We start from the raw sequence: 19,730 nt of genomic DNA on the forward strand, positions 1-19,730 counted from the left end.
AAGGTTTGAGCGAAGGCCCCGGATATTTGAGGTCCACACTTTTAATGAAGAGGAAGGGGAGGAGGCTTTGGGTGCAGAAGGTGGAGGGGGAGGGGGAGGGTAGGACAAGGGACGAGGGGGACAGGTAAGGAGGGTTGCTGAAGGAGTGTGGGGTATTGCAGAATAGCGAGGGGAGGGGCCGAATGAGGAGGAGAAAAGGCTCTGTGGTGCTGGGGGAGAGGGGGGACAAGAGACAAGGAAGAAGGCAGTTGAGGATTTGAGGAGGTGGAGTGAAGAGATGGAGGTGAGAGGGCAGTGGAGGGAGGCAGGTTGGTGGATGAGAGGGGGGGAAAGTTTGAGAAGGAAGAGTGAGGGGGATGAAAGGTGGGAGAAAGGTGAGGGGGAATTTTTGAGAGAGGTGAGAGGGAGGCTTGGAGGGAGAAGAGTGGGATGGTTGCTTTGAGAGTGAGAGTGAGGGGTGAGGGGGTGAGTTGGCACTGAAGTTGGAAAAAAAGAATGGTTGATGGAAAGCGAGCATCCATGGCAAACTGTGGTTTTTAAAAGTTTTAGGTCAGAGATGCGATTTAACACAATTCTTGATGGATGTAATGAAGGCGAATTCAGAGCATGGAGAGAAGAAGCGCTGTAATAGTTGGATTTTTTAGGCAAGGAATGAAGGAGAGCTCGAAATGAGAGCAGTCTGTTAAAGTAGCAGAAGAGTAGTGCATTGTGAAACAGTAAAGAGTACCACATGTGTGAGAGAGGAAGATGAAGCATTATAAGATCGTTTTTGTTGTTAAAAATAATGTATGAGAGAGTTCAATAGATTAGGTCATGGAAGTGTAAAAAAAAAAATCGAGGAAGAAGAAGAAGAAGCAGAATCGGGAGAAGGTGAGCGTGTTGTTGTTGGGTATATATATATATATATATATATATATATATATATATATATATATATATATATATATATATATATATATATATATATATATATATATTTTTTTTTTTGTTGTTGTTGTTAATATTAATGTATGAGAGAGTTCAACAGATTAGGTCATGGAAGTGTAAAAAAATAAAAAAAAATCGAGGAAGAAGACGAGGAGGAAGTTAAGAGGAACAATAAGAATCGGGAGAAGGTGAGCGTGTTGTTGTTGTAGGGTCTTTTTTTTTTATTTATTTATTTTTTTTGGAGATAAGAGAGATTAGTTGGGAGAATGGGGGATGTTTGGAAAGTGGGGAGGATCAAAATTGAAGGTAATGGGGAGGATAGAAATTGAAGGTAATGGGGAGAAATAACAAAAAATAAAAAACGATCGAACACCGAGTGGAACAGGTAGGCCTCAAGCCTAGGCCTAGGCCTCAAGCATCAGGTAAGAACGTCGACAAAAATACTCACAAAATAGCACGATTTTTGAAACAAAACCGAACTAGCAACACACAGTAACATGTAGGTGAGAAAATTAAACAGTTAAAACGGGACAAATAACAACCGGAAACTTAGCTTTGAGAACGTCAGCAGGGAGCCCCGAAGGAGACCTCTCGCTGCTCCAAAACCGGAAGTGGAAGTGGATTGGGGGTCCCGAAGGCTTTGCCCCAATCCCGTCATCCGGTGAGCTGCCCTACCAAGGGAAGCTGCACAAGGAGGTACTCCCATGGAGTGGGTTTTCAGATTTTTTTTGCGTTTTTGCGTTTTGCGGAATGAAGGGTTTTACGGTGGCCAGAGTGAAAATCCTGCCACCAACCTCCTCATAAGAAGTAACCCAACTGCAGGAGGACGTCTGCAGACACGTCTGCAGTCTGTAGGAGGGCACTAGATATGGATGGCCGTTGGCTCACAAGGAGCTCCTCCGCCCTTTGACAGGTTTTGTTTTTAATCCTGCTGGGTGTCCATATCCAAACACCCTCCTCACCAGAAAACCTGGTTGGGGAGACTGTTTAGTCGCCGACAACCCGACCATGGAACAGGTTAGTACAGGTTTACATGGTACCTGTAGCAGGTCACAGATCGAACCTGACCCGAACCTGATCTTCTTCTGGTGAGACAAAACCTTAAGGACATGGCTCTTGGACACATTTGTCCTTCTTCTTCTTCTGGTGAGACAAAACCTTTAGGACACGGCTCTTGGACACATTTGTCCTCTTCTTCTTCTGGTGAGAAAAAACCTTAAGGACGCGGCTCTTGGACACATTTGGCCTTCTTCTTCTTCTGGTGAGACAAAACCTTTAGGACACGGCTCTTGGACACATTTGTCCTTCTTCTTCTTCTTCTGGTGAAGACAAAACCTTAAGGACACGGCTCTTGGACACATTTGTCCTTCTTCTTCTTCTGGTGAGACAAAACCTTTAGGACATGGCTCTTGGACACATTTGTCCTTCTTCTTCTTCTTCTTCTTCTTCTTCTGGTGAGACAAAACCTTTAGGACACGGCTCTTGGACACATTTGTCCTTGTTTGTTTGAGGTGTTAAAGTTTCAAAAGCAACCCGTCGGGTACCGCCCCTAAAAATTCCAGATAAACTGCCATGACGTAATCGAGGGAAAGATTGTCAGCACACATTGGACAATGGCGCACAACTCGCTTCAGACTCGTGAAAGAGTGAATTTGACGATGAATTTTCGGATCAAGAATCCCCAGATGAGATTGCGACGTTAGTCTAAATCATTATGAACAAGCCAGAAGGTGCTGTCAGACCGAACATGAATGAACCTGATATCAAGATGACGTCATGGGAGGGGCGGGACCAATCTAACGTTTTTTGGGGGTGGGGCCAATCTTGCGTTTTTTGGGGGGGGTGAGGCCAATCTAGCGTTTTTTGGTGGGTGGGGCCAATCTAGCGTTTCTTAGGAGGTGGGGCCAATCTCGCGTTTTTTGGGGGGTGGGGCCAATCTCGCGTTTCTTAGGGGGTGGGGCCAATCTAGCGTTTCTTAGGGGGTGGGGCCAATCTAGCGTTTCTTAGGGGGTGGGGCCAATCTAGCGTTTTTTGAGGGGCGGGACCAATCTAGCGTTTTTTGGGGGTGGGGCCAATCTCGCGTTTTTTGGGGGGTGGGGCCAATCTCGGGTTTTTGGGGGGGTGGGGCCAATCTAGCGTTTCTTAGGGGGTGGGGCCAATCTAGCGTTTCTTAGGGGGTGGGGCCAATCTAGCGTTTTTTGGGGGGTGGGGCCAATCTAGCGTTTTTTGGGGGTGGGGCCAATCTAGCGTTTTTTGGGGGAGGGTGGGGCCAATCTAGCGTTTTTTGGTGGGTGGGGCCAATCTAGCGTTTCTTAGGGGGTGGGGCCAATCTAACGTTTTTTGGGGATGGGGCCAATCTAGTGTTTTTTGGGGGAGGGGTGGGGCCAATCTAGCATTTTTGGTGGGTGGGGCCAATCTAGCGTTTCTTAGGGGGTGGGGCCAATCTAGCGTTTTTTTGGGGGGGTGGGGCCAATCTAGTGTTTTTTGGTGGGTGGGGCCAATCTAGCGTTTCTTAGGGGGTGTGGCCAATCTCGCATTTTTGGGGGGGTGGGGCCAATCTAGCGTTTCTTAGGGGGTGGGGCCAATCTAGCGTTTTTTGGTGGGTGGGACCAATCTAGCGTTTCTTAGGGGGTGGGGCCAATCTAGCGTTTTTTTGGGGGGGAGGTGGGACCAATCGAGCGTAAAAGGGCACCCAAAAAACGTTTAAATCTTCTTTTCAAGATATTATTCAAGAAAAGAATAACGATTAAGTGTTACGTGAAGCAATATCTATTCATTAAACCAAACATGATTTTCTGATTCTGTGGACCTTTTAAACTGTAATATATGGGTTAAACTACAGGGGATGGTCGGACCAGTGCTTCGCAAGCACGGACTTCAACTGATTTAGAGTGACTGACTCAATCACATAAGTAGGAATTAAGATAATTCCACGTTATTCATACACAGGACAGAAAAGGCACATTCTTTTTTAAAGTCAACATCGGCCAAAAGGTCAACATAGGCCGAATTTCTAAAATTGTCAATTTTCATCGGATTGACTTAAAATTTGAAGAGGATTTGCACATTTGGTCATTGAATTCAACGACCAATTAATTTTGAGGTCAACATCGGCTGCAATTTTTGAAATTATCAATTTTCATCCGATTGACGAGAAATTTGAACAGGATTTTTATATCACTTCACTGGATTCAATCATCAATTATTTTTGAAATCAACATATACCAAAAGGTCAACAAAGGCCAAATTTCTGAAATCTTCAATTTTCATCCGATTGACATGAAATTTGAACAGGATTTTCATAAAAAAAATGACCACCTTGTGACATGTCGTCTGGCAGACATATTGTATCTAAGGGAAAATCTTTGAAAATCTTTGTAGGAGAAACCGCTTAATCGATCAATGCAAAATTCAACTAATCGATCAACTACACATGGGAAATATGGTTTGATAAAGATGATTCCATTGGTCTCGTGATCTGGCAGCCCTATTGGATCAAAGAAAAAAAAATTAAAAAAACAAAAGAGTTGCCTCACAACAAGTCCTCAAAACTGAGTGGGATATGTATTCTATGAATACCATCTAGTTTGCACAAGGACAGAAAAGGCACACTCTCTGAATTAGTCTTAAAATAAAACTTCTTCAGCTTGAGTGAATGCCCTCTCATCCTTGTCGACTCCTCCAGTGTGGAAAATCTTCTGATAGTCCACATTATCCAATCCTCTGAAAATTATAAAAATTTGAATCACCTCTGGACCAAGTGCCTTCAATCTATCTGGATACTCTATTCCGTGAAGTTCTGATAACAGTAAAATAGCTCTTTGTTGCACCTTCTCGAGGCAATCTTCATCGTTCTTGTAAAAAGGTGAGCAAACTATATTACAAAACTCCAGTGTTGGTCGTACAATGGCTTTGTATAATAACACAGGGTGGTCACAATGTCTTGTCACCCTTTGTAAAAATTGTGACATTGCCTGTGTGTGCTGAGTGTAAATTTGTTTCTTTTTTCCCCCTTTTTCATATTGAGTGAACATAACCATGGGTGATACAAGCAATTACACCATTGAACAATGGATTATTGTCAGTGTCTGGATTGCTACTTGACTGGCCACCTCACGGCCCAGACCTGTGGACATGTGATAATTCTCTTTGGAGCTTCATAAAAGAGATTGTTGCACAACAGCGCTACAAAACCACTGATGACCTTAAACAAGCAGGGAGACTTCCTTTTAATAGTATCAGTCCACAAAGGGACTGGAAAATGTCCCACAGAACATCGTGCAAAATTATTCTCTGTAATAACAATGACGGAGCACAAACAAATCCACTGGACATTAGGCTTGTGACATATGCTGTAAAAACGTGTAATAAAGTAAAAGAGTCTTGTAAATGTTTTTTTTGTATACACTGTCCAGGCTCGTATGAGAGCAAACACACAAAAATGCACAACAAGGGGAGCAGTAGACAAGAGGGGTGGGAGAGGGAAGGAAAAAAAAGTATGGAAAAGAGACATGAGGAGATCTGTGGAAGGAAGAGGGATGGAGTGGGGTACACAGGGTAAACAAGATAGACACGACAGGGACTTTCAGGAAGGAAAGCAGGGAATTTGAAGGAGGTGGGTTTGGGGTGGGTTCGTGGGGGAAGAAAAGATCGTAGTTTTGGATGGGGGAAGATAAGAGATGGTGGTGAACAGCTGGTTTGAAGACCTGGGGGGAAGAGTGGGATTGAAGAGAGTGTGGGAGTTTGTTCCTGAGGTGAGAAAAAAAGAGGAATGAAAGAGGATTCACGGCGTGAAGCCAAGAAAGGTGAGAGGCGGGAGCACCAGCCCAGAGGGGAGAGCAGTACTCCATAAGGCTGTGGACGAAATCTTTATATGTGGTCAGGAGCTCAGGTGTGCCAAGGAAGGACTTTGCATGAAGGAGGAAGGCCAGCGGATGCTATCCACGACTCTGTATAATTTAATATTGTTACGAATTTGGAATTCGATTGCACACAACATACAGGTTCCTTTAGTCAGCTATGTCGATAAGTGCTTGTTCCCTAGATAGCTCACCTTCCATTGTTTAAAGGTTTAGAAATCGATTAGATGCGCTGCGGATCGATTTAATAGTTAGGGAACGAAACAATGGAGACTTCCCTCCCCCTCTTCTGTGAAGAGGAAGAAGAGCCCTTCTGTCCCGTGATTCATGACGTCAACAACTCCCTCCCACCCGTGGTTGAGCGGGGGATGGATCACGAGGGCATGAGTCATGCTGGGCACGGGGGAGGGGGGCGGAGAAGGATAAGAGGAGATCCTTTCTTTGTTCGTGTTCGGGGAGTGGGGGAGGCGTCGTTCAGCAGGCCGTCGGGTCCTGCTTGGCTTGGGTTAGGGTTGAGGCCTTCGGAAGCTTTTTGCTTCTGCAGAGGAGTTGTTCAGCAGAGCTTCGGGTCCTGCTTGGCTCGGGAGAGCTTTTTGGAGAGCTGTTTTGTTTGGAAGAAAGTTGAGCCGATTACTCGGCTCGAGCTGCGAATGGTGGCTTCTTCTTCTTCTTCTTGGTTCGTGGAGCTCTTTGTTCTCCGTTTGGATCCCGGCTTGGTGCGACTCATCGACCTCTTCTTGGAGGTGGTTCCTCTGGGAAGCGACGCATTGACGGGAAGGATCGGCGCCTCGTCTCACCAGCACGTGTTGAGAAGCGCGGGAGGATTCGCTGGAGCTCGGGAAGGATCGCGGCTCACGGCGATTTGGTCCAGCTCGCTCTCGCTGGAGCCCGGGTCCGAACAACTTGAACACCACACGAGGTGGAGAGGTTCGAGATAGGTTCTGGGTTTCAGTTCACCTGTCCTCCGAGCTGGAGCCCTTTATTAAACGCCTCAGCCACCATTACTTGGGTGTGTGTGAGTGCGAACGTGTGTCCGTGGGCCCGTCTCATAAGTAGGAAATTGTTAAGTGCTTTGTGTGCTGTAAATGTTTGCATCGCATTTCGTAAAGTCAGTATCGTTCTGCTCTTACGTGCTTCCCTAGTTCCCCATTATTATTAATAAATACCCCAATTGTTAAATGTTTTCGGCTCGTCGCGTCAATTCTTTCATTGACTGAGCATTTCGTGTGTTGGGAGTTAGAAAGCCGTTGGTTTGCCATAAAAGGGGGACATTTGGACCGACGGTTCTCGGCGATTAAGCCGCTTGGAATCGCGCACGGGACAGGCTCGCCTCAGCGGTTTGTTCCGTACGAGTTCCGTCGAGGGTGGAATATCCCGGTAGTTGGATCACGTGGGTATTTAGGTAGATTGAAGATTGGCAATTGACCCTACCCCACGTGATCTGCCCATTGGCGTATTTAGGTTCTTGTACAAGGACTCGTCGACTCGGACTTATCCGGGCGGCGATCTATGTTTCGGGCGATCGGTCAGGCCGACTCGACTTGCAGCTCCGTCAGAGAGGTCGGTTGGTGGCCGACGCAACGGCACCGTAAAAATATCATCTGCGAACAACTTTAAACTGGATTGAACTGATTCAGGGAGATAATTTATGAAGACTGTTGGATATTGTAAAAACTCCTTGGTATTACGCATGACATATTATGCACCCATTTTCCTTTCCGGGAAGAAGGAGTCATTGTGCTTGGTGATGGCCTGCAACCTCAGGCCCACGTGTTTGGTTATGGTGTTAGTAGTACAAGACCGACTGGCGACCACGCTGAATCCAAGCTCTTCATCACTTAGAAGATCACCTCCATTTAGACGGCTCGATCACAAGTGCATCTCTGATTATCTTCTCCATCAGTTTGCCAACCATAAACCTCAAACTTAATGGACAATGGATTTCTGGATTGCACTTATATAAAATAGTGTTATCAACTTCTACTCACTGATAAAGATTGATGACGTCATCCAGTCTGAGCAGTGTCCCATAAGCTGTTAAGCTTGAGTATGGGTGAATACAGTCACAAGTTCAAAAAGAAGCAAGAAATGGTGTTTCACCAGTGGGCCAATTTGGCATTGTGCCAACAAAATAATATGATTCACCTGACGACGGTGTCATAAATGGTGAGTGGCCATGGGAATAAGCTGCTCACCAAAAGAGGTTCGATGATAGTAGTCCCATGGTTAAAAGGAGTGAAAACTCACTGAAGATAGTGCTGCAAATGCGGTTTAAGTGCAGTGAACTCTAGCAAACTTCTGTTAAACTGCAGTGAAGCTCAAGTCCGTGAATCATTTCCACGACGGTGTAACTAGCAAGGTGCCAGGCAAGGAAGCATCGTCACCCTTCCGTCGGTTAAAGCTTCTCCACGCTTGCTCCTCAAGAGGGAGGTCCTTGAGTCCGATAGTAGTGTTGGGAAAAATGATTGATTTTAAATATATATATATATATATATATATATATATATATATATATATATATATATATATATATATATATATATATATATATAAACCACTTCCACACGACTGCCATTGGTTGGATAAGTAAATGGAACAAACTTGCATCGATGAAAAGTACACTACACACTTCTTCCCTTTCTTGAAGTTGGGCATTACACATTAGCTTGCTTCCAGGACTCTGCTCCATCTCCCTTTTTCAAAAGCTTATCAAATATGATTCCAAGAGGTTTAATTACATAATTTCTGATACGTTTCTTTCAACACTCACAAATGTAATCCATCAGATCTCCTAATGTCTCTGTTCCCTACTGTTGTTGTGCTTCCCTCCACCACCTCTCACATCTCCTTCTCCCTTTGTTATATGTTCTGCATGTTAGCTCTTATATGAGCCTCGACAAAGTGTACAAAAAATACAAATCAGGGCCAGGGGACTTATTGACATCTAATTTTAAGACGTTAGTGTTTCTCTATTTTCTCCTCCATTAACTCCACTTCATTTTCGTAGTAGCCGATAAAAATCCCTATTTTCCAACACTGGTGTGGGACAAGTCTTCAACGAGCTGTAAACACACCAGCAAAAATATTATAAAGCATGTCTGTGCTTTTTGTAAATTATTCCCTGTGAAGACACCGTCCTGCTGTTTAAAATACTTAAAAAAAAACTTTACGCCGTATTTATTTACTGAAAACTTTACACTTTACGATCTTTTTTATTTTTATTTACAAGCATTCTAATCTATCTATAATTCCAGCAATCTCTGTGTGTCTGTCTGTCTCTGTCTGTCTGTCTGCGACCGCCGTTTCTCGACGGCCACAGGTCCGATCTGATTGAAACTTCCCAGGAATATTGCCGGGGACCCGCGGATGTGCCTTTTCAAGGTTTGATATTAATCGGACGAGCGGTTCCCAAGTTACGGCCATTTTATTGCTTTTTTTCAGTGTTGGAAAGGTGTATATATCACAGCTAAAGTGTCGTTCCACCTTATCATGCCATTTTTTCCCAAAGATATCTCAGAATAATGATAACAGCATATTAATAATAATAGCACAATAATTGGCAGTAATAAAAAGAATAACGTGATACAATGACCAATGTCTGTCAACCAATAACGACCTATATATTGTCTGTCAACCAATAATTACCAATAACGTCTGTCAACCAATGACAGGACACAGTGCTATGACGTCACAGTTTATGGGGGTTTTTTTTTGCACAATTGACATCACAATTCTTCTTCTTCGTTTGGTATGACGTCACAATCGATGCTGGGGACCTCACTATGTGCCTTTTCAAGGTTTGATATTGTTGCGGATTCGCGCCCGCCGGCGTGCGAACGGCCACGTAACTCGAATCGCAGCACGTCGCCCACCGGACGGACAATCCAGTCGTGACCCTCTCGGACTAACGCCGGGAACCAGTCACGGGTGGACCTTTCGGCCTCACCACGATCGTGCCAATCGGCCCCCGCGTGGGATAGGGTTGCTCGCCAAATTCGACCTACCTAAGTACCCACACGGAGGGTAGACCGGGCGATCGCACCTCGCCGCAGGTCGATTTCGGACACGGGCCACTTTAAGCGACCCGTTCCGTACTATCGGGATAACCGAGCGGTGTTATTCGTCGGCCTCGACGGTTCGATTAATTATCGGGCGTTTTAGCCCACGACCAACCCTTTACGTGAAGCAAGATGGAGATTCAATAGAGGAAAAGACGAAGCGAAGCGGAAAAACAGTTCAACAATAAGCACATTTATTTCGCGATGAACGGAAAGCACACATATACAATTACACCAAAAGCAAATGTAATAGAAGAAGAAACACAATATTACACAAAAAGCAAATGCAACAATGCAGATCTAACCGACTACCGGGCACACGGCAACACTTATACAATTTTACTTCACAGACGGCGCCGACAACACATATTCCCAAAGCAAAAGAAAAAGAACCACCCTCAAGGATGAGGCGGGCCTGGGGCCGAGACCGGGTCGGGCCTACCCGTCTGATGATGAGACGCGAAGTGGCGGTGGTGCCTCAACTCCGCGGGCCTCGTGGACAGTGTCTGGTAGGGGGTGGGAAAGGGGCCCCCTTTGTCGCACTATCTCAGCGCGGGGGGAAACAGGAGGGGGTTGCTGATGCTCGGGGGAAGGAGGATATCACCCTGTCTCGGGTCCCGCAGCGAGCGTCTCCTCCTCGACCTCGGTCGCGTTGCTGGCCTCTCCCTGTGCAGCTCCCGGCACCGACGCAAGCACCCCCTCGTCCGCCTTCGCCGCCGTCACCTCTCCACAGCTCCGTCTACTCGCCCTCTCCGTCTCCTCTCTTGGCTCGTCCCAACTCTTCACTCTTGACTTCTCCCACTTCTTTCCAGCTCCACCGACGACTCTCTTGAACTCCGCACAACTGCCTTTACTGACGAACGCAGCCGTTTATATAAGCCCCGTGGCTCCGCTCTTTCACCCTTGACCCTTTGCCTCCGACCCTTCACCTCTCTAACTGGCTCCCCATTGGACCGAGGAAAAGTGGGCGTGAATGCTTTTTGATCCATGAATTTGCATATAGCGACCACACTCCAACGCCCTGGAGGCGGGGCCAAATCGCCCCACGCTCACCGATAGGACGGAACAGAAGTGGGCGTGAGTCGTTTTTGATCCGTTTTCTTCGGAAAGTCTGTGATGTTTCTGAACACGCTGCTCGGTGCGCGCCCTGCATGAGTCCAGTATCGGTGCCCACGAGTGGCGCGAGATGGTGTGGATGTGATGGTGGAGAGTTGTGACGGTAAAGGTCGTGGCGGTTGTGGTGAAGCGGCGTTGTGGTTGGTGGTTGTTGTGAAGCGGCGTTGTGGTTGGTGGTCATTGTTGTGAAGCGGCGTTGTGGTTGGTGGTTGTTGTTGTGAAGCGGCGTTGTGGTTGGTGGTCGTTGTTGTGAAGCGGCGTTGTGGTTGGTGGTTGTTGTTGTGAAGCGGCGTTGTGGTTGGTGGTTGTTGTGTGATGGCTGTTGAGACGTGGTTGGTGGTGGTAGTAATGGCGGCTGGTCCAAAATAAAGATAGTAAAAGAAAAACGGCTATCCTGAAGAGTCGCAGCCCGACTGAATGACATTTATTCTCTCTAAACAACGGGTTTGGGCCTAACTACACATATACTTACAGAGATATCTCACCTAAGGGACCTGAATGGTGGTTTGTGAATTTCGTCAACCACAACATTATTGTTCTTCATCCGTTTCAACTGTTTCCCAATGTTGGAAAGCTATTTTTCCCCAAGGTTTGAATTAATTGTTCAAATTATTAATTAATCCCAAGGTTTGAATTTTCCCAAGGGAAACGGCTGTTTCCCAAGGGTTTGAAAACTGTTTTTTTCCCAAGGTTTGAATTAAGTGTTGTGCTTGGTAGACATTTGTGAATACATTTACAGGGAGAGGGGTGAGAGAGGAGGGGGGGGGGAGAGGAGGGGAGAGAGGAGGGCGAGAGTCTTTCTGTATGTGTGTGTGTGACCGCCGTTTCTCGACAACCCCTGGTCCGATCTAAATGAAACTTGCCAGGTATATTGCTGGGGACCTGAGTATGTGCCTTTTCAAGGTTTGATATTAATCGGACAAGCGGTTCCCAAGTTACGGCCATTTATTTATCAACCAATGACAGGACACGGTGCTATGACGTCACTATTGACGTCACAATTAAAAAAAAATTGCACGTACGGGCATGCACTAGTAATTTTAAAAATTAATCTTAATTTTAAGGTATTTTAATTTACGAAAAAGTATCTTTAAAATTATCAAGTATTTTAATTTACTGAAAGTATTTTAAAGTAAATTTACAGCTTCATGACAAAGTGTTTCATTTCAAGAAGATTTTCACTTTTCGTTTTTACTTTACAGTTTACACCATCCTGCTTTTTTTTTTTTTTTTTTTTTTTTTTTTTGTATACCTTGGTCGAGGCTCGTATGAGAGCTAACACACAACTCACAGCAAGGAGGCATGAGACAAGAGGGGCGGGAGTGGAAGGGACAAAACATTGGGGAACAGACACAGGTGAACTGTGGAAGGGAGAGGGATGGGGATGGGACGGGGAACATGGCGAGCGGAAGATGGACATTAAAGGGACTTTCAGGAAGGAAAGCAGGAGAATTGAAGGAAGTGGGCTTGGGTGGATTATCGGGGGTAGAAAAGATCGAGGATTTGGATGGGGGAAGATAAGAGGTGGTGGTGAACAGCTGTTTTGAAAGCCTGAAGGGAAGAATGGGAAAGAATAGAGTGAGGAAGTTTATTCCAAAGGCGGGAAAAAAGAGGAATGAAAGAGTGAAGATGAGCAGTGATTCGTGATTTTGGTAGTTTTACCAGAAGGGGGTTGTTGGCGGACCTTGAGCGCCCTGTGGAAATGTGGTTGGGACAAATCGCAGAGAGAGCAGGGGGGCAAGGCTGGAGAGGAGTCGGTAGAAGACAGAAAGACCACCGACCAACCTGCGGTGATTGAGTGAGAGGCCCAAAGACTCAGCTTCATTGCGGGAGATGCCAATGATCTTAAAAGCCCTGGTTTCGACAGCGTGAAGTCGAGAAAGGTGGGAGGCAGGAGCACCAGCCCAGAGGGGAGAGCAGTACTCCATCAGGCTACGGACAAAAGCTTTGTAAGTGGTCAGGAGCTCAAGAGGGCCGAGGAAGGACTTTGCACGACGGAGGATTCCCAGTCGGCGACTGGCTTTTGAGGCAAGGTTGGAAATGTGACTTTCCCAGGAAAGGTCATGGCAGATAGTGAGACCCAGAAGCTTGAAAGAAAAGACTTCTTCCAGAGGATTGTTGAGAAAGTGGATGGGGGGGTTTTGTAAACGGTCCTTTCGAAGAGACATAGTGAGAGTGTGAGATTTGTGTGGATTGAAAGACATGTTCCACGTGTTGGACCAGTTTGTGATTTTATCCAGATCTGCAGTGAGCGAAGAAGCTGCTGCTTGCCGGTCTGAGGGATGACAGATGGTACGGCACAGGGTTGAGTCATCGGCAAAGAGAAATAGAGGATTTTCCAGAGAGTCCGAGAGATCATTGATGAAAACCAGAAAAAGAACAGGGCCCAGAACGCTACCTTGAGGAACTCCAGCCTGCACAGGAAGAGGGGATGAAAGAACTCCATTTAGGGCCACACGTTGACTGCGACAGGAGAGGAAGTCTGCGAGCCATGAGTGGAGATGGCCTTGAATGAATCCTGCTGCTGTAAATGAGGAATTCCACTCTGTTTTTGTCTGGTTTTCTTACAGAACCCCATGAGAAACTCTTCGGGTTTACTCCTCACCTCGCATGATAATTGACTCTCAAAGTTTTGAACTTTACCTGCCTGATGATAAAGGTTGCCTATTTTTGGTGCAATGACAAATTCCTTCCAACGTGCCAAAATGCCAATGTCCTATTTTTTTTCATTTTAATATCTTCAATCAAATGGGAGACCAAATAATGCATTTGAGTCATCGATCGGAAGGATCCCGAAATGAAGCAAACTCACCTTGGATGATTTAATATGAATAATTGCAGACTGACTCGATAAATTAATTATACACTTTTACTGCAGAATGCAGTACCAATACATAGAATCCATACGACATGATTCTGTCCCCTTTACCATGCAAACCAAATTTGGAGAGAAAGATTTCTATACCTTGTCAAGCGTAAGGTATTACTAATTGAGGTGTATCGCATCATAATATTTGCTCGGCTCGTTTCCCTGCACTTTTCAATATCAACTTTTGTTTGGATTTTATTGATTGATTTACAAATACATTATTCCTTTAATTTCGACTCAATCGTTTGTTGTACTTTAATAATTAATACAGGAACACAATTCGAAAATATATTGACCAATTGCCGTTGAGGATGCAGAGCGCATTTCACGGCAACCAATGAACGGGCGTTTTATTGCAGTGCTCGGAAGATTGTGTTGAGTTGGGTATAAATATCTCAGCACGGCAGTTATGGAGTATAAGTTTTATTTCTCTCTGTGCTCCGTTTCCTTCACAGTTTGTGGCATTTCAAAATAATAGATGGTGAGAAGCTTGGCGAGCGAGTTTCAGTTTTACTGAGGAACACTTTTCAATTTCCTTCGATCATCTGATGTAACCTCGATTTTTTTTTTTTATTATTCCGCGTTTTTCTGAGGGATCTTCTCCCTCCAAATGTGTTCACCCGACGCGGTTTTGGTTGGATCGTGTTTTATTGTTTTGGTTATTTTTGTATTTCATGCTATTGTATTGTATTGTATTGTATTGTATGCATTTCCTTCACAGCTCATTGTTTCCGTTAGAGTAACATCCAGTCGATATATATATATATATATATATATATATATATATATATATATATATATATATATATATATATATATATATATATATATATATATATATATATATATATGTGTGTTTTGTAACATCGCGCAGCTTTCTTCGTGATTAACTGCAGTGTCTATGCTGTGATTAATTTTTCAGAAGTGCGAGGTTTAAGTTTTTGGAAAACGACCCTTGGCTTTGTTAACAAGCTCCAAAAGAGCTAAGATCCTCGTCCTCTTAATGATGACGTCATAAAAACGGATATGACGTCATTGCGATGTATCAGGTTGGCGATAAATTATCTGTGCTAATGCCCGGCTTGATTCCCGCAAACAAAATTCAAACAGCTTGCCTAGTTTCGGAGATAAAGGCGATTTCCATTAGCGGCGAAATTATGACGTCAACTTTTTTTTCTAGGAAGACTTTCCAAAATCGGAGATGGTTACTGCCTGCACGTGGGCTTTCTGCATATACATGGCAAGTTTCACGAAGATCCGATGAAAACTCTGGGTTGTGAAACAAAAAATGTCAAAAAATAGGAATGACGTCATAAAAAAATGATATGACAGTAATGACGTCATCGTGATGTATCATATGTGCAATAATTCATCTCTGCTAATGCCCTGTTCGATTCCCGCAAACAGAATTCAAAAAGCTTGCCGAGTTTCGGAGACAATTTTTTTAGGCGATTTCCATTAGCGGAGATATTTTGACGTCATAACTTTTTTTTTTAGGAGGAATTTTCAAAATCGGAGATGGTTGCGCAGGATATTTTTACATATATATGCCAAGTTTCATGAAGTTCCGATGAAAACTGTAGGCTCTGAAACAAAAAAGTCCACAAGAAGAAGATGAAGAACAACAACGTGAGTAAGACTGAGAGATCCTCCATGAGGATCTAAAAAAAACAACAAAAATAGCACACAAAAGGTACCCCTTCGCTGCCCCCTTGAGTGAGCTGAGCATTGTCCCCCTCATCCACCTTGCAACCCTCCAAATTAACTGGCCGTTCCCCATTCACCGCACCTTAATGTGGTGGGAAATGGCCCCATTCCAACCCACCACCTAATTATGTTAACCAATACCCCCCACAAATCCACATCCTGAGTGTGGTGGCCACTGCCCCCCTCACCCCACCTCCCAAGTGTGGTGGCCACTGCCCCCCTCACCCCACCTCCCAAGTGTGGTGGCCACTGCCCCCCTCACCCCACCTCCCAAGTGTGGTGCCTCTGCCCCCCTCACCCCACCTCCCAAGTGTGGTGGCCACTGCCCCCCTCACCCCACCTCCCAAGTGTGGTGGCCACTGCCCCCTCACCCCACCTCCCAAGTGTGGTGGCCACTGCCCCCTCACCCCACCTCCCAAGTGTGGTGGCCACTGCCCCCTCACCCCACCTCCCAAGTGTGGTGGCCACTGCCCCCTCACCCCACCTCCCAAGTGTGGTGGCCACTGCCCCCCTCACCCCACCTCCCAAGTGTGGTGGCCACTGCCCCCCTCACCCCACCTCTCAAGTGTGGTGGCCACTGCCCCCCTCACCCCACCTCCCAAGTGTGGTGGCCACTGCCCCCCTCACCCCACCTCCCGAGTGTGGTTGGCACTCCCCCTCTCACCCCACCTTACAAAGTGTGGTGGGTAATGCATGAGTGAGATTATGCAGAATTGAATATTTAACAACTGATATATCTATATTTTTTAATTTTATTGTAATTTTTTTATTTGTTACCTCTGCCACCGAAGGTGAAGGAGATTATGTTTTCACCACTTTCTGTCTGTCCGTCTCTGTTTGTGTACAGGATATCTCAAAAAGTTGTGCATGGATCTGGATGAAATTTTGTGGGCAGGTTTGGTGTGTGACAAGGACGAACTGATTAGATTTTGGTGAAGATCCCAATCTGGATCCAGATCTCATAATTAACCTCCGCCATCTTCAAAGATGGATGGAGGTCACTGTTTTCACACCTTTCTGTTTGTTTGTTTGTTTGTTTTTTTGTTTGTTTGTGAACAGTATTACGGAAAAACTCCGACGGATTTCGACGAAACTTGGTGGGGGGGTTAGGTATGGTCCAAGGATCATGCCATTAAATTTTGGACTTGGTCCCCCCCCCCCCCCAAAAAAAAAATTGTTAGAGAATTTTTTTTTTTTGCATTTATACATGTTTTAAGTGATTTCCAACCCCCCCAAAAAAATTGTTACCCCCCAAAATATTTTTTTGCATTTATACATGTTTTAAGTGATTTCCAACCCCCCAAAAAAAAAAATTGTTAGAGAAATTTTTTTTTTGCATTTCTACATGTTTTACGTGATTTCCAACCCCCCCCCCCAAAAAAAAATTGTTCGAGAATTTTTTTTTTTTGCATTTCTACATGTTTTAAGTGATTTCAAACCCCCCTCCCCCAAAAAAAAATTGAGAAAAAAATCTTATTTTTGCATTTCTACATATTTTAAGTGATTTCCAACCTCCCCCCCCCCCAAAAAAAAAATTGTTAGAGAAAAAAAAACTTTTGCAACTTTTTTTTTCAACAATTTCGATTTCTTTTTTTTGCATTTCTACATGTTTTAAGTGATTTCCAACCCCCCCCCTCCCCAAAAAAATGTTGGAGAAAAGAACTATAGCTGTCAGCACTGTTGACATCATATTTAATGAATAAGATATAAGGTTCACTTGAGTGACCCAGCGGTATTGGCGGCGGAGGTTTTGCACTCTCCCGAGTGCTCCCCCTCTAGTTTTAATTGTGATTGTTCACCATTCAGAGGCAGGGCCAAAAATGATATATAGTGCAATATCTCAAAAAGTTGTGCATGGATTAGGATGAAACTTGGAGGACATGTTGGGTGTGTGACAAGGAAGAATTGATTCAATTTTGGTGAAGATCCGGATCCAGATCTGATGATTTTTTGAAGTGATTCTTCACCATTGGGAGATAGGGCGAAACCGACATATAGCACAATATCTCAAAAAGTTGTGGACGGATTCGGATGAGAATTGGTGGACAGGATGGGTGTGTGCCAAGGACGAATTGATTCGATTTTGGTGAAGATCTGAATCTGGATCTGCATACGAGAATTATTTGATTTTTTAAAGTGATTCTTCACCATTGAGATTAGGGCTAAAAACGATATAGTACTGAAAGGCATGCTATTTCAAAAATGTATTGGGCCTGATATGTTCTCGTGGATCAGACATTATAGGGCAGAGGTATGCGCTCTACTGAGTGCCCTTCTAGTTTATGTTTTCAGATGATATAATTTTGTACTCCTAATCATTGTACTTGTGAATCATCAACCTAATTATGAACTTCTTTTCTCCCAATTCTTCCTCATTTCTTTGCAGTTTCTTCATACAATTATGGAAGTTTGAGAACAGCGAGAAGTTGGGGTGGGAAAGGGTGACTGGGTTGGTGGTTGAACAAATGAAGGGTTCTTGAGGGAAAGTCTTTTATTATTATAATAATTATTTTTTTAACAAATTACTGGAAGGTCTTCATCTATTTTTTTATAATCCTTAATACCTTTAGAATCGCCATTCCTCTTCTTAGCTCAAACCTCGTCCTTCATCCTACATCTTTAGTTCCAAGTAAACATGTCTGAGCCTGCCACAGAATTTCCCAACTCCCTCCTTACCCCTTCTTCATCATCCCCGTCCTCTTGCTCTCCCGAGTGCATGACACAATGGCCATCCATGCAGCATTTTAACCGCGTCGCGGCTTCCCTTGCTATAATGTCAGATGCCGAGGTTCTTGCTCGACTCCCTGGCCTCTGCAACAAGGTCACCGGCCTTCTTGAAGGCCTACGCTGTTCACCTCTGCATCTGGCAGCTTCCCTTCCTGGCCGTGCAGCTCTGGTAACAACCCTTTTAACTCTGCGACCTGATGATGTCATTCGAGAGGATTGTGAAAATGGTTGGAGCCCACTCCATTATGCCTTTTTCCATGGAAACCTTGATTCAGCCAAGCAGCTTATTTTGGTAATCGTTGTATTGATAATATTGATTAAGTGGAATAATAAGCAAAATGGTTGACACTTTTTTTTTTTTTTTTTGCATTTTTCAGTTGATTGTATAATTTGCAGTCTCTTCTGTACCTGCCCCATGAATTCCAGAATGGAGGTTCTTTGACGAAGAGTGATAAGGAAGGTCTTACTGCTTTGGGCTTGTTCATCCGCGATCGCGTAGGAGTCGCCTTTCAAAACGGTGATTTGTGCATCTTATGCAAAGGAGATCAATGTGGTGTGCATCCGGGGCCTGCTTGATCCCATTTAGTGCAAGACGAAGAAAAAAATTCAAGGAAATTTGAAAGAAAACGAATTGTATTCTTTTTCTTGTATTCTCTGTGTTCAACAGCCTCAATTATTCCCATCTTGCTGGTTCGTCCATGGGGGACGATAGTGCCCCAATTCTTTCTGGAACCGACTGACCAGGCCTGATGTTCAACTCTTTCAGAAATGTGTAAATCTTGGGGTGCTGACGATCACTCATGCCTGGTGTTGGCTTTATGTTTAGTGTGGTGTGCTTGGGATCTTAGCATCCTGAGTTCAAATCCCACTCGGCTGTTGAATTAATACCAGGTGGGGTTGACTCTGCCTGTCATCCTTCCGGTTTCGGCAAAATGAGTGCCAGCATGCTGGTATCCTGTGTCGGAGTGACGACCCGTCCAGGATTGTGCCCAATAGCCAAGGAGACTACTCAGGCAGCAGCAACGCTCTGCACACAGTATGGTCCCAATGGATGGATGGATGGCAATCACTCGCCTACTCTTTGCGAAAGACATTGTGGGGACAATTAACGTCCACACGCGATTTGCGCCTGCAAGGCGGTTTCCTCGGGCTTAATGTCCTACGGATGGATGGTGCACTCGTTGATACCTCACCTTGCATGTGAAACACCAGGGTGGCAGTTTATTGCTGGGTTGGGATTCAAACCCAGGTTAGACGGCACAAAGGAGAATCCCTTAAAATGACTCTGCTCACCTGTAAGTCGATTCAAGTTTGTAGTGGAGATTTTTTTTTTTTTTTTTACAAAACAGGAACAAGCTAATTAGATTTTGGTTAAGTTCCAGATGCAGATCCGGTCTATCAGTGGGATACAAAACGTAACCTGTTCAGCCAGGTGGAGGTATGCGCTCTACCGTGTGCTGTTCCAGT

The 19,730-nt window shown here is 44.8% G+C and overlaps 1 protein-coding gene across 5 annotated transcripts in view; it reads left to right on the forward strand.

Moving 5' to 3' along the window:
• Nucleotides 1-14,163: 14,163 nt before the first annotated feature.
• Nucleotides 14,164-19,730, forward strand: part of IBTK (inhibitor of Bruton tyrosine kinase) — a 76,694-nt gene continuing 71,127 nt past the window's right edge. For 4 of the 5 annotated variants that reach the window (XR_015051482.1, XM_085855876.1, XM_085855877.1 and 1 more), the window contains exons 1-3: nucleotides 14,164-14,310; nucleotides 17,923-18,555; nucleotides 18,690-18,780. Coding sequence is in view for 3 of the 5 variants with exons in the window: in XM_085855876.1 (XP_085712002.1) it covers nucleotides 18,172-18,555; nucleotides 18,690-18,780 (475 nt within the window). In the remaining 2 variants the exon portion in view is untranslated. The remainder of the gene's footprint in view (nucleotides 14,311-17,922; nucleotides 18,556-18,689; nucleotides 18,781-19,730) is intronic. The other variant, XM_085855879.1, reaches the window with a different exon arrangement.

The sequence above is a fragment of the Eptatretus burgeri genome, chromosome 15 (genome assembly GCF_056783735.1).
Source record: "Eptatretus burgeri isolate ZD-2024b chromosome 15, Ebu_testis_v1, whole genome shotgun sequence".
Lineage (NCBI taxonomy): Eukaryota > Metazoa > Chordata > Myxini > Myxiniformes > Myxinidae > Eptatretus > Eptatretus burgeri.